Source organism: Physeter macrocephalus, chromosome 3, assembly GCF_002837175.3.
Source record: "Physeter macrocephalus isolate SW-GA chromosome 3, ASM283717v5, whole genome shotgun sequence".
NCBI classification, from domain to species: Eukaryota; Metazoa; Chordata; class Mammalia; order Artiodactyla; family Physeteridae; genus Physeter; species Physeter macrocephalus.
Window position 1 is genome coordinate 31,830,068 of NC_041216.1, and position 11,582 is coordinate 31,841,649.

An 11,582-nucleotide genomic window follows, 5' to 3' on the forward strand; every position below is an offset into this window, starting at 1 on the left:
CTTGGGAACCCCCAGAGGCCACGTGCCTGCTTCGGGGACCAAGGTGCAGGCTGGACCGCCGGGGACAGAGGGAGACAAGGATGGACAGAGGCCAGCGTTGCTCTAGAACCCAGTGTCCAAAGTTAGCAGAGTTTGCTTCTTGGGCCAATATCCAGGTTGCCCCTGCGTTCTTTCCCTGATGGAATTTGTTGAGTTCCCAGTATTATACGGAGTTTCTCCACTAGATTGAAAACAGTCTTAATCTTAAGCCTGAAGAAAAATAGGAAAAAAAAAATCTAAGATAATTCTGTCTGGGGTTTGTTGTTTGTTTCGTTTCCCCAAATGAAGAGAAAAACCAAAGATGTCCCTCACTGGCCATCAAGGTCTCTACAGACCAGCCACAAACCATACAACCAATAGAACTCCGGGCTGGCTTCGCTGGATAAAGAAGAAATGGGTAAGAAAAGTGAGGTCCTGGGTCACAGGCAACTCTCTAGCTCCATCCACAGGCCAGCACTTGGAAAGCTTGTGTACTTTTGTATGACAAGGAATAATTGAAAATAAAGCTCTGCGTTTAAAAAGTCAGTTTCAGGGACTTGCCTGGTGGTCCAGCAGTTAAGACTCCATGCTCCCAATGCAGGGGGCCTGGGTTGGATCCCTGGTCGGGGAACTAAGATCCTACATACCCCAACTACTGAGCCTGCATGCCGCAACAAAGAGCCCACATGCTGCAACGAAGACCCAGCGCAGCCACAATAAATTAAAAAATAACAAAAAATTAAAAAGTAATAATAATAAAAATTATTTAAAAATAAAATAAAGATCCCGCATTGCCGCATCTAAAGACTGTGCACGCTGCAACTAGAACAAACAAACAACAAACAAAAGATCCTACATGCTGCAACTAAGACCCAGGGCAGCCAAATAAATAAATATATATTTTTTAAAGTCAGTTTCACAAAAAAGTCAGTTTCGTTTAACTTGGCTTAAGAAACAGACATCTTAAGTTGTTGTCTTAAGATTTAGGTGCTTGCACCGCCTCCCTTTGATGGAGGGGTTCCTTCCAGGTTCCCTCATCAGAGCAGTGCTGTTCACACTTTCCGATTTCCAATGGACCACGCAGAATGTGCGGTCCACTTATGTTTGTCACTTCAAGTCTTAGGTGGAAGCCACGAGGCAGGACAGACATAGCTTTCCTAAAGACACTAAGTTAAAAAAAGGGAATTAGGATGATGCTTTCTACCTGACGTGTTCATGTTTAATTGACAAACGTGGGGTTCTCAGCCACTCACGCTGCGCTGTTTTGCTGACGGGATTCCCCCAACATCCCCCCTCCCCACAGGACGTTCTTTTTTCTCTGAAGGAGTCCTCCAGCTTTGAAGACCTGGAGGAGAGACTGCAGAAGTTAAGGGTGGACAGGTGGACAGCTTGGCCTCCAGCCTGACCTTGAGCCCAGGGTGAGGGGACAACAGCTGCCCCTGAGAGCCCAGGCCAGCAGGAGCAGAGTGGGCGCCACCCAGGCCCAGTGCAGAGGACTCTGCCCCCAGAGCCTGGGCAGCAGGTGTGGTTCCTGAGTCCCCTGCATCTGGCCAGACCCTTGGGGAGCTGGGGCCTTCCGTCAGGCCCCAGGACTTCCCAGCACTGAGGCTGCAGCGCCAGCTGCCCAACCTGCCCAGTGTCTCCCAGGGACAGAAGCCTTTCCACTTGAATTTGGAGCCCCCCAGCATCACTCTTCCATCTTGCTCTCCTAGGACAGTTGGGCCTTCAGGGGCTGATCTCTCTCCCTCACCCAGCTGGGCCCCTTCCGCTCCCATTCTCGCTTCAGCTTCCAAAAGGACCTGCTGGTTCCAGTCTCTGGAACCCCAGCTCACGCGCCCCAGTCCAGCTGAAAGAAAAGCTGCTGGCTCGGCCTGGTCCCCCCCGGGCCTAAGCGCCCAGGGCAGGGCCTCCGGATGCTGGTCCCCACCCTACCCACCAAGCCCTCTCAGTTGGGCCCCTGCAGCTCCTCCCCTCCTGGCTCCAGGGTGAAGAGGCTGGGAGGGGAGGGAGAGCACGGAGCCCTCAGGGCCTCATTTTCCTGCATTGTGTTTGCTCTTGGCGAGCAGGCCAGCAAGCGGCTCTCCCCTCCCCCCTGAAGCCACGCCCCACCTCCCCACCAGCTGGACCGACAGGCCCACCCAGCAGAAGGCCAGCACAGCCAGGCCATCCCCAGAGGCACACAGGGTGGGGGGACCCTCAGCACAGGCGCTCAGCTGCCTGGCCACCACGCTGAGGACAGGAGACATGCCGTCATGAGCGTTGGCCTGCCCCTTGAAGGGCTGAGCCGGGACGTCTCCCTTCCCAGGAGAAGAGCGGGGTCAGCTGCATAGTCTGGACAGACCTTGGAAGCAAGTCACTCAAGCCCTGTGGCACTGATGGAGCCCCGGTGCCATCTGGGAGGGGCTGGGAGTGGCGCCTTTGGGACCGGCCTCCAGTCCCCTCACGTCCAGTAGGGGCTGGCCAGGGCCCCAGGCCCACAGCGAGTTGAGAAGCTCGTGGCTCTCACCCCCTGCCCTGGGAAGTGCCGTGCGCCCCACGTGCGGCACCAGAGCCGGGAGGTCGTGGCCTCCGCTCCCGTGGACACTGTGGTCAGGGGCTCAGGCCAGCCGCTGGCCACCCACTGCTCTCCCTGTGCTTGTGCACACACCGGTGGGGACAGGGGCCTGTCCTTCCTGCGAGGCTTTAGTGTCTGTGGCTAGGACGATATAATTTGTCATGGGTGCATTCACGGACACTTCTGAAACATAAGCAATGAGTGGCAGGAGTTTTAACTCCTGGTGAGAACCTGTCAGTGAACAGGGTTCCCGTCCGCCCCACCCCGCCCCTGCCTGGGAGACCTCAGCCCTCTCCCTTCCCAAGAAGGGCTCTGGCCCGGGAGCCCCCTGCCGGCGGCCGGCAGCCAGAAGCACACCCTGTCCTCTCCACCTCCCACCCAAGGACTGCGACCTGCGGGGGAGGGTCCCCCGGGGGGCCCCTCATCACACTCACCTCTAGGGGGAGCTATGACTTCCACTGGCATTTCTGTTTTAATGGATGTTGGAAGAAAAATTTTCATCCCAGAAGAAAAGCAGACACACAGCTGTCGGCTTCAAGCTTCCTGAGCTGCCCCCTCACCACAGCAGGAGGCTGTGAGGACTCACACAGCGGCCTGACGCCATTTATTTCTGTCGCCATGGTAACAGCTTCTGCCCCAGGGAGCTACCAGTGGCCACACCACCCACTTATGGACACCCACCTCCAGAGACCTGATCCAGACCCAGCAGCCACCTGGCCTTCTCACAGACAGCCTTTGTCCATTACCTGGCCCTCGCAGCTCCCTGCCGTCGGGCAAGCCCTGGGCTGCAGGGAAGACCCCACGCAGGGTGAGTGTGACACGCAGCCTTGGGGAGCTCCTTGGCTTCTCCTCGTCAAGTTAGGAAGCAGCAGCAACCTTCGTGAGTGCGAGAGCTGTGCCCGCCCAGCATCACCAGAGGAGCCTCGCTCTGGGGTCCCCTCGAAGCAGCAGGATCCTCCCCCGCCTGGCCCACTCCTGCCGCATGGACCTGGGCTGCCATGTGGATCATAACCTCTTGCACGGCCCTTTCTGACTTTCAGGTGCTCCCAGAAGCTCGTAGTTGCCTTAGGAAGTGGCACGTGTAAGTCCCTGAAGGCCTCAGCCTGGGCCCCAGACCCAGAGTGGACCACGGAGCCAGGGCCTGCGAGTCAGGGGATGTTGAGGGAAGGAGTGGAGACCAGGACAAAGCTTTTTCCTGGAGACTCTTTCCAGACGTGGCCCAGACTCCCAGACCTCTAAGAACTGCCTGGGATGATGCAAGGGCGGCACTTCCGAGACGAGGGCTTCCAGGAGGGGCGTTCCTTGGCCGGGAGGTGGATGTGGGGCTCCTCTCTCTGGGCCTCAGCGTCCAGCAGAGATGAGGCGAGGCTGGAGCCTCTTCCAGTGGGTGGGGACGTGCGTCTTCCAGCTGCTCTGCCCTCTCTCGGGGTTGGAGGCGTGTTTTGGGGGAAGGGGCTCACAGCTCAACTTGTCTTTAGTGTGTGACTGAGCCACTAGGAAACGCCCCGCCAGCACCTCTTGCTTTTTCTCCCGCCGCCTGCACGGTGCGCCGCGAGCTGGGCTCAGGGGCGCAGCATGAAAGGGGTGCCTCTCTGGGTGCCCAGTGGGCTGTGACCCGCGAGCACCCAGGGGACTGGGCTGGGGGATGCAGGCCTCCACGGTGGGGAATTCTGCCCATCAGGGAGGGACCAGGCCCAGGTCCCAGGCCCGGGGAGGGCTCCCCTCCCCGGTCAGTGCTGTCTGGGACCCTGGGGCTCTGCTGTTCACGCCCACCAGCCGGGGGATGGGGCCAGCCGCCGAGATCACAGGAGCCTCTGACCCTCAGCTGACTGCTGAACGCCGCTCAGGGTGTCAGCAGAAACCTGCGGTGGTACAGGCCACAGTCCCGGGCTTCCCTCAGCCTGCCTTGAGGGGGTCGGGGACGTGGAGGAGAAACAACACCCACCCACAGGGCCCCACCACCCAAGTCTGGCCTGGCCAGACACTACCATCTGCCCCCGCGTCGGACTCACCGCCTCAGCCCCACTGCCCACTCTGTTCGCACAGGCAGGGCAGGGGTCCCTGGCGTCACACACAGCCTGCCCCCACGAACGCCGAGCTCACTGAAGTGGTGGGCAGTGCGAGCCGCGAGCGCCTGAGCAGGGGCCACGTGATACTCAGAGGCAGGTGCTTGGGAAATGGTGGCAGGCGGGCTCACCTGAAGCCTCGCGGACAACACACCCACCAGGCGGGGGCATGCAGACTTAGGAACCAACCGGGGCCCCGGAGACCACCTCTCAACATGCAGCTGCTTGGGTTAGGGGCTCTCCTTCCCATTAGCAGGAGGCAGCAGGAGCCAGACTGCCATTGAGCGTGTGGCCAGGCCAGCAGAGGTGGCGGCAGCCCTGCAGAGGGCCTGCCGTCCCAGGTCCCAGCAATGCCCTCAGAAACGGGGCCTGCGCTCTCTGAAGAAGAGATGCACGAGGGAGGCTGCAGGGGGCACGGGGGCCTGAGTCCCAGCACTGGGAGGGGGAGGCTCCCCCGTCCTCTTCTCCAGCACCAGCCGGGTTACCATCCGTCCTCCACCCAAGACGTTTTTTTAACTTGCAACCTTTTATGGGGCTGGCGTGTTTTGACAAGGAATAAAGCACTCTCAGGAGACTGCAGGGCTAAGTTTACATCTGATTTTACTGTATTTTAAAGTCTGGGGCGTTAGTGGGGAAGAGGCAAAGTGAGCACTGAGTCAGCACGGGCGGAGGAGGAGGTGCCTGGTGGGGCTGAGGGAGAGCAGCACTGCCTGCCCTTGGGACTTGCCTGGTGGCCCCAGGATAGTAAGGAGTGACAGGGAGTGGGGTCAGAAGACACTGCAGAGAATGGCTGGGGTGCAGCACCCAGGGGAACCTTGCTTGTCCCTGCCCCTGCCTGGAGGCCCTCCAGCCAGAAGCAGCGAAAGGTCCCTGCAAGTGCCAGCCTTGGGGTCCCGCAGGAACAAGCTCGCCTGTCTCCAGGGTCCCAAATGCCAAGCTCCTGTCCCATTCCTCCCAAAAGGTGCCATCTGCATCCCGGTGGCTGTGGCTGGGCCCAGTGGGGTCCTGGGTAGGCAGGAAGGGCCACTGTTCCCAGCAAGCACTTCCCCCAAACCGGCTGAGCATGCTGGTGAAGACTGTCCCTCCAGGCCCCCAGCTGCGGACCACACGATCAACTCGCAGCACTTCCCCTCCCCTTTCCGAGACCCTGCTCCCTCCAGGAAGCCTCTGGGGACCTGGCCAGAGCCACCTCCTTCCCTTCCCATCCAGGACCTGAGTGGCTGGAGGGGCCTCAGAGCGGCCACGGAGACCAAGCTCCTTCAAACAAATGCTAGCCTTTGCCACCAGAGGGTGTGGCCCTTAATACAAGTGTAAGGTCCGGCCGCCCAGGCGCCCTGTGGCCCTGGGCCCAGAGCCATCTCGGGTCTCACGTTCTCAACGGGACTCCGACTCCTTGTCCATCTCCCCGCTAAACCCCGCCCAAGCTCTGGGCCGGGCAGCGGGGGGAGTCGCGAGGGCCCGCGCCGCTGCCAGAGCTGCCGCGGAGGGTCAGGCGAGGCCGCGTCCTGGAGGGCGGACGCCGGAGCAGGGCGCCCTCTTGCGCGGGGGTCCCTCGGGCCAAAGGCCGGCCAGCATCCCACCCCCGGGGCAAGACCCACCGAGCTCGGGAGAAGGGCGCCCTCGGGTGCGCGGGCGCGGCCGGCTCACGGCTCTCGGCCCCCGGCGCCCGGCGACTGGGCGCGCGGGGCGCGGCTGCGCTCGCCGTCGGGCGTGCAGGCCTTGGCCGACAGCGCCCTCTCGCGGCCGGAGCGGAAGGCCGCCGTCACGGTCACCAGGTAGGCGGTGCCTGGCGCCAGGCCCTGCAGCGTGGTGCTGTTCCGGCCCGCGGGCACCTCCACGAGCTGCGCCGCGCCGCCCCGCAGGGGCCCGACCTGCACGTGGTAGCCGAGCGCGGCGGCCGGGCCCAGCGCCGGGGCCCAGCTCACGCGCAGGCTCCGCGGCCTGGCGTGCGAGACGACGATGCGCTCTGGCCCGGTCTCCTCTGCGGGGGAAGCGCCTGTGAGCTGGGAGAGGGCCGCGCCGGCCGGCCCCGCGCCCTGCCCGGCCGCGCCCGCACCCCTAGCCCGCCCGGCCCCGCGTCCCGCCTCACCCGGCAGAGTGCGCACCCGCAGGTGCTGTGGCCTCAGGAGCCGCACGTTGGACTCCGGCACCAGCGCCACGTCGTAGTCCGTGTCAGGGTCCAGGCCGGCCCAGGCCCAGCCCGTGGCGTTCCCTGGCAGCTGCTGGCGGCGCGCCGTCCCCGGCTCGGCGCTGGGCGCCAGCTCCAACAGGTAGTAGCCCGAGTCGGCGGTCAGTAGGGGCGGCCAGGCCAGACGGAAGCCGCTGGACGTGACCTCGGAGGCACGGAGCTGCTGCGGCCACATCGCATCTGCGGGTGGGGGTGGGGGGTGGGCAGAGGGTCAGAGAACAGAGGTGCCTCCTCGCGCCCGACCCTGGGGCTCTGACTGTTGACTCCCGGAAGACACCCAGAGGCGGGGAGCGGGGCGCGGCCCGCCACGCCCACCAGATGCTAAGGATCCGCAGGACATGAGTGCAGCCAGCCCCCTTGTTTGCCCCGTCAGGAGCTTCCCTCCTGGCCTCAGCTCCAAACTCAAACCAGTGCGGAGGTATAGCAGCCACCTCCCACCCAGTCCAGTGGCCTGGACAAGGGCCCCTCAAAGGTGGCGGGATCCAAACTGATGTCATGATGTCAGAGAACAGAGGATCAGCCCCCTTCCAGCCTGAGTGGCCAGCACAGAGTCTGGGGTCAGCTCGGCTCTGAACAGTCAAGGAAAAGGGGGCCACTGGAGAATGCCCCGAGGGGCAGGAGAGATATGACAACCCCAGGAGCGGCTGGACCTGGAGTTTCGGGTGCTGCCGGCGTCCAGTCCCCAGGAGAGTGTGTTGGGAGCGCTCCAGGGTGGGACCCCCAAACGTGTGTTACTCCTGAGCTTTGATGCCGAGCACCACAGGGCTGTCTGAGTGACCGTGTGGGGGGTGGGGGGGGTGAAGCTGATAAATGTCCGGATAGGCTTAAGCCCTTCGGGACCCCATGCTGCCTTCTTTAATGCTGGGTGTACAGCTGCCCGGCTGGCACGCCCCTCACCCATCCCCCACACTCAGACCCTGCCCCCGCTCCCAGGAGCCCCCGCCCTACTGCCTCACTGCCCTGCAGCCTTGGGTTTTTCCTGTCCAGCTGCTTGCCCTTTCTCCTGCTGTCGCCTCCAGGCTCAGCCACAGTGGTTGACCCAGGGGCCACCAGGGCCAGGTGTCCTGGAGTAAATCTTCGGAAGGACACTCTACCTCCCTCCAACCCACAGTTCAACCCCTTCCGGTTTCAGGTGGACGATTAACCACAGGTGGAGACTTGGGAGGACCCTGGGGTCGTTGGCATTTTTCAGTGGCTACAGCCAACCTTGCCAGTGACCAGGCCCTTCAACACCAGCTCCCTCTCCCACCAGGTTTAGCTGGGTCAGGGGGTTCCACAAGAAACTCGGAGGGGAGCTGCTAGCCCCCACAGCGGGCCCTCCAAGGTCCGGCCTCCTCTCCAGCAATCCCCACAACCGCCTGCGGTGCAGTCCCACTCCAACCCCTCCGCGGCTGCCCTCGCCCTGGGGGAAGTAGGGCCCTAGCTCTTGCGGGGCAGTCTCGGCCCTTCCTGACCTGGCCCTCCCCCTCCCTCCAGGCTTGGTGGGCCCCTCTGCAGAGTCTCCACGCTTGGAACCTCCTACGCTTCCTCTCTAGGTAGACACATTCCACCAGATGCAGCGCCTGAGTCCTTCAGCCCGCACCAAGTCCCCCACTCTCCAGCAGAGAGCCCCACCTGGAGGTGTTTACTCAAGCCCGGCCCTCTGTCCCCCCTCAGCCCAGGTTGGGGGGCACCTGGGGTGAACGGCTGGAGTGTGTCCCTGGAGAAGCCGCGTGTGCACCCCTGGCCCCGTAGCCCTGGCCTCTGCTCCAGGCGTGCGAGGTCCTCCTGGAGGCTCACCTGGCCCTCTTCCTGAGCTCCCGCTGGGGTTCCCCGGGCCCTGCCTCCTCCCACCTACCAAGAATGGAGCCCCTCAGCGCCTGGGTGATGATGTGCAGGTCATCCACGTCCACAAAGTGCAGGTGCTTCCCAGCGGGGGCCGAGGCGGCGGCTGACAGCTCCAGGAGGCTGCCGCGGCCGGTGCTGACGATGAAGACGGTGACGCCCAGGTCCTTCAGCTCCTGCATGGGGGGCCCCACGGGGTCGCTGGAGCCGCCGTCTGTCACCCACACCAGCACCTTGGGCACCCCCGGCCGGGCCCCTGCCGCCTTGGCAAACAGCTGCTCCTTGGCGTATGCCAGCGCCAGGCCAGTGTTGGTGTCACCCATGCGCTGGGCTGCAGCGCGTATGGCGTCCTGGACGGCCGAGCCTGAGCTGTGCTGGCCGAAGCGGAACTCGGTGTGCGGCCGACTGCCCACGTGTACCAGGCTGGCACGCAGGGCCCCGGGGCCCAGGGGCAGCAGGGCCGCCAGCCGCCCCAGAAACTCCCGAACTCGGGAAAACTCATAATGAGATACGCTGGCCGAGCTGTCCAACAGAAACAGCAGGTCCCCCTGGGGGGCAGATGCCGGGGGGCCTGGGGGAGAGGGAAGGGTTCAGCCCCAGGTGGTGGCCCCCAGACAGCCCCACACCCACGGAACCCCCAGGGCCTGAGCTTTCCCTAAGGTGGCACTTGCCCTTACCCAAGGAAGCCCTGAAAGCCTGCTCAGTCCCACCCCAAAGGTCCTGGGGTGGCACCCCAGGGGGGAGAGGGGTCCTAAGCCAACAGGAGGTCCACACTCTCAGCAGTTCCAACTCTGCACCCTGGTCACATGCCTGGGGCACCCCCTGGGCTCATGTCTTGTCTGCAAAGGAGAGCTGACCCCTCCAAGCCCCCACACCCTCCCTGTCTTCAGCAGACTCTGTGTGCAGGCTGGACCCGGCCCAGCCCCCAGGAGTGGTGGGTGGATGGGTCTGGGCCACCAGGGCTTGGCTTTCAAGAAGCAGCCTACACCACTCAGCCTCCAGGTAGAGCAACCGATGGGGCGTGCGGTGGGGGCACACAGGCAGCTGGGGAGACTGGGGGCAGAGGTGGAGGCATGGGGGGGGCAGAGGTGGAGGCATGGGGGGACAGAGGTGGAGGCATGGGGGGGCAGAGGTGGAGGCATGGGGGGACAGAGTGCTGACCGCAGCCCCTCCCACAGCCCGGAGTCCCGGTTGGAGTCCTGACCCCACTTACAGATGATGTCACCCCTCCCCTGGCCCCCATCCTCTGCTCCACCTGGACCCAGTAAGCAGGTTACCTGCTGCAGCAGCCCGAGGGCCCTATCAGCCCCTCCGGGGCCTCCCCCTTCCTCCCGGCACCCCGAGGGGCAGATGGGGCCCTTCGCCACTGTGTCATGAGCAGACAGGGGCCTGGGGTGTCTCGGTTCTGGTCCCGGCCTTGCGGCCTCAGTTTCCCCTAACCCAGTGGGGCGACGCCAACACTCTCACCATCCCTCTATTAACGGTCACTCCAAGGCAAGGGAAACTGAGGCAGGGACAAGCCTCCCCGACAGGCCCCTCCCCCTCCCCGTCCAGGCCCCAAGATCCCGCGGAGTTGCCGGCGGGGCCCGCGCCGCAGGTGGGTGTGGTCCCCTGCCAGCTGCCCCCGCCCCACAGCCGCGGAAGGAGAGCGTGGCTCAGTGCGGACACGGTGGGGGGGAGCGGGGCGCCGGGACCTGAGTCCGGCCCGGCCGCCCGCCGCACTCACCACGCTCCGCGCCGCTCCGCGCCAGCCGCAGGCTCAGGGCCAGGCCGAGCACCGTCCAGGGCAGCATCGCGCGCGACGGAACGGCCACGCTCTACCTCCGCTCGTGGCTCGCTCGCTCCTGAGCTCCGGGGCGCGCGGCCGAGCAGGCCGGACCCGGGCCCCGCCCCCGGGAGCCCCCGCCCACCGCGGCCCCGCCCCGAGGCCCCGCCCTGGCGCGCGCGCTGCCCCGCGTGCGGAGGAGCACCGGCTCCGGCGAGGCGCGTGCACAAAGGGCCCAAACGTGCGGCGACACGCGGCACTCACCGGGATGCCGCCGAGGCCCACGCGGGTGGCATGCACACACAGACACTGCGGTCTCCCTTTGCGGCTGTAAGGCCTTGGAGTCAGCCCTGTCCCCTACCCCCTGCCCCCTGCCCCCAGCCAGGAGCCGAGCAGGGAGCCACCAAGCTGGGTCATCCCTAGGCCCGCTGCCCTTGGCTCCGCAGTGTTGGGAGTCCCTGAAGCCAAGCCCAAGAGAGCCCCAGGGGGTATGAGAGTGTGTGGGTGACACCAAAAACAACGCCCTCCTGACAAGTCCCAGGCTCTGGCCACAGAGACTGGGGAGGGGCAGGTGTATGGGAGCTGTGACATGTTCCTCCAAGGAATGACCAACAGAGATCAGAAGGGTGGAACTTAGAAAGGAGACAGGGCATCGGGAGGGGAAAGAAGCCTGAGACCTTCAAGGGGGAGCTTCCGGGGGGACACCTCAAGTGGCTTCTTAGAGGAAGAGGCATAGGACCTGAGGATGGCTGGTTCAGGCCTGTTCAGTGTGATCATGCTGGGCATATAGCTGTCCCCATAGGCCCTGCCCAATGACGGGCCCAGGGCTGAGGCCAAACTCCAGGACTGAGGACAGAACCCCCCAAGCAGCCCACTGGGGAAACCCTCCACTGTGACCAGGAGCCTTGTATCTGGGATCTTGGCTAGACCAGAGCAGAGGTGGTTGGCTGCAGGGGACATCCTGAGGGACACTCAGTGCCCCCAGGGCAGATTCCTTTCCCTTAGGTGAGATGGGGCAGTGTCCGTGGGCAGGAGTGAGGTCCAGGAGAGGCCTGCCCCCCTCCCTCCTAAGATGCCTTCCTGTGGGGGCACCGCCACCCTCTCCCAGCCACTCTTCTCTGTGCAGCTGGGTGGGGGCACAGGTCCCCCACGGGGAGGCAGCAGGGC

At 64.0% G+C, this 11,582-nt stretch overlaps 1 protein-coding gene across 3 annotated transcripts; it reads right to left on the bottom strand.

Annotated features, from left to right (window-relative positions):
* Window positions 1-5,223: 5,223 nt before the first annotated feature.
* Window positions 5,224-10,513, bottom strand: VWA1 (von Willebrand factor A domain containing 1). Of its 3 annotated transcripts, XM_024125483.1 has the most exons (4): window positions 10,377-10,513; window positions 8,664-9,221; window positions 6,728-7,006; window positions 5,224-6,619 (listed from the first exon to the last, which is right to left on the bottom strand). In XM_024125483.1, exons 1-4 carry the CDS (start codon window positions 10,441-10,443, stop codon window positions 6,282-6,284), a joined length of 1,242 nt encoding a protein of 413 aa, XP_023981251.1. In that variant the 5' UTR covers window positions 10,444-10,513; the 3' UTR covers window positions 5,224-6,281. The 3 variants fall into 3 exon arrangements, with proteins under 3 accessions (XP_023981251.1, XP_054939798.1, XP_023981252.1); XM_055083823.1 differs by having other exon boundaries at window positions 5,224-7,006; window positions 10,377-10,511; XM_024125484.3 differs by lacking the exon at window positions 5,224-6,619 and having other exon boundaries at window positions 6,877-7,006; window positions 8,664-8,826; window positions 10,377-10,498.
* Window positions 10,514-11,582: the final 1,069 nt, after the last annotated feature.

Bases quoted from the DNA above. Each gene is read 5' to 3' on its own strand.
- VWA1 (XM_055083823.1), bottom strand. From the start codon at position 10,443: ATGCTGCCCTGGACGGTGCTCGGCCTGGCCCTGAGCCTGCGGCTGGCG. The intron at 9,222-10,376 runs GTGAGTGCGGCG...CCTCTCCCCCAG, and splicing joins GCGGAGCGGCGCGGAGCGTG to GCCCCCCGGCATCTGCCCCC. The intron at 7,007-8,663 runs GTAGGTGGGAGG...CCCCACCCGCAG, and splicing joins GCTGAGGGGCTCCATTCTTG to ATGCGATGTGGCCGCAGCAG.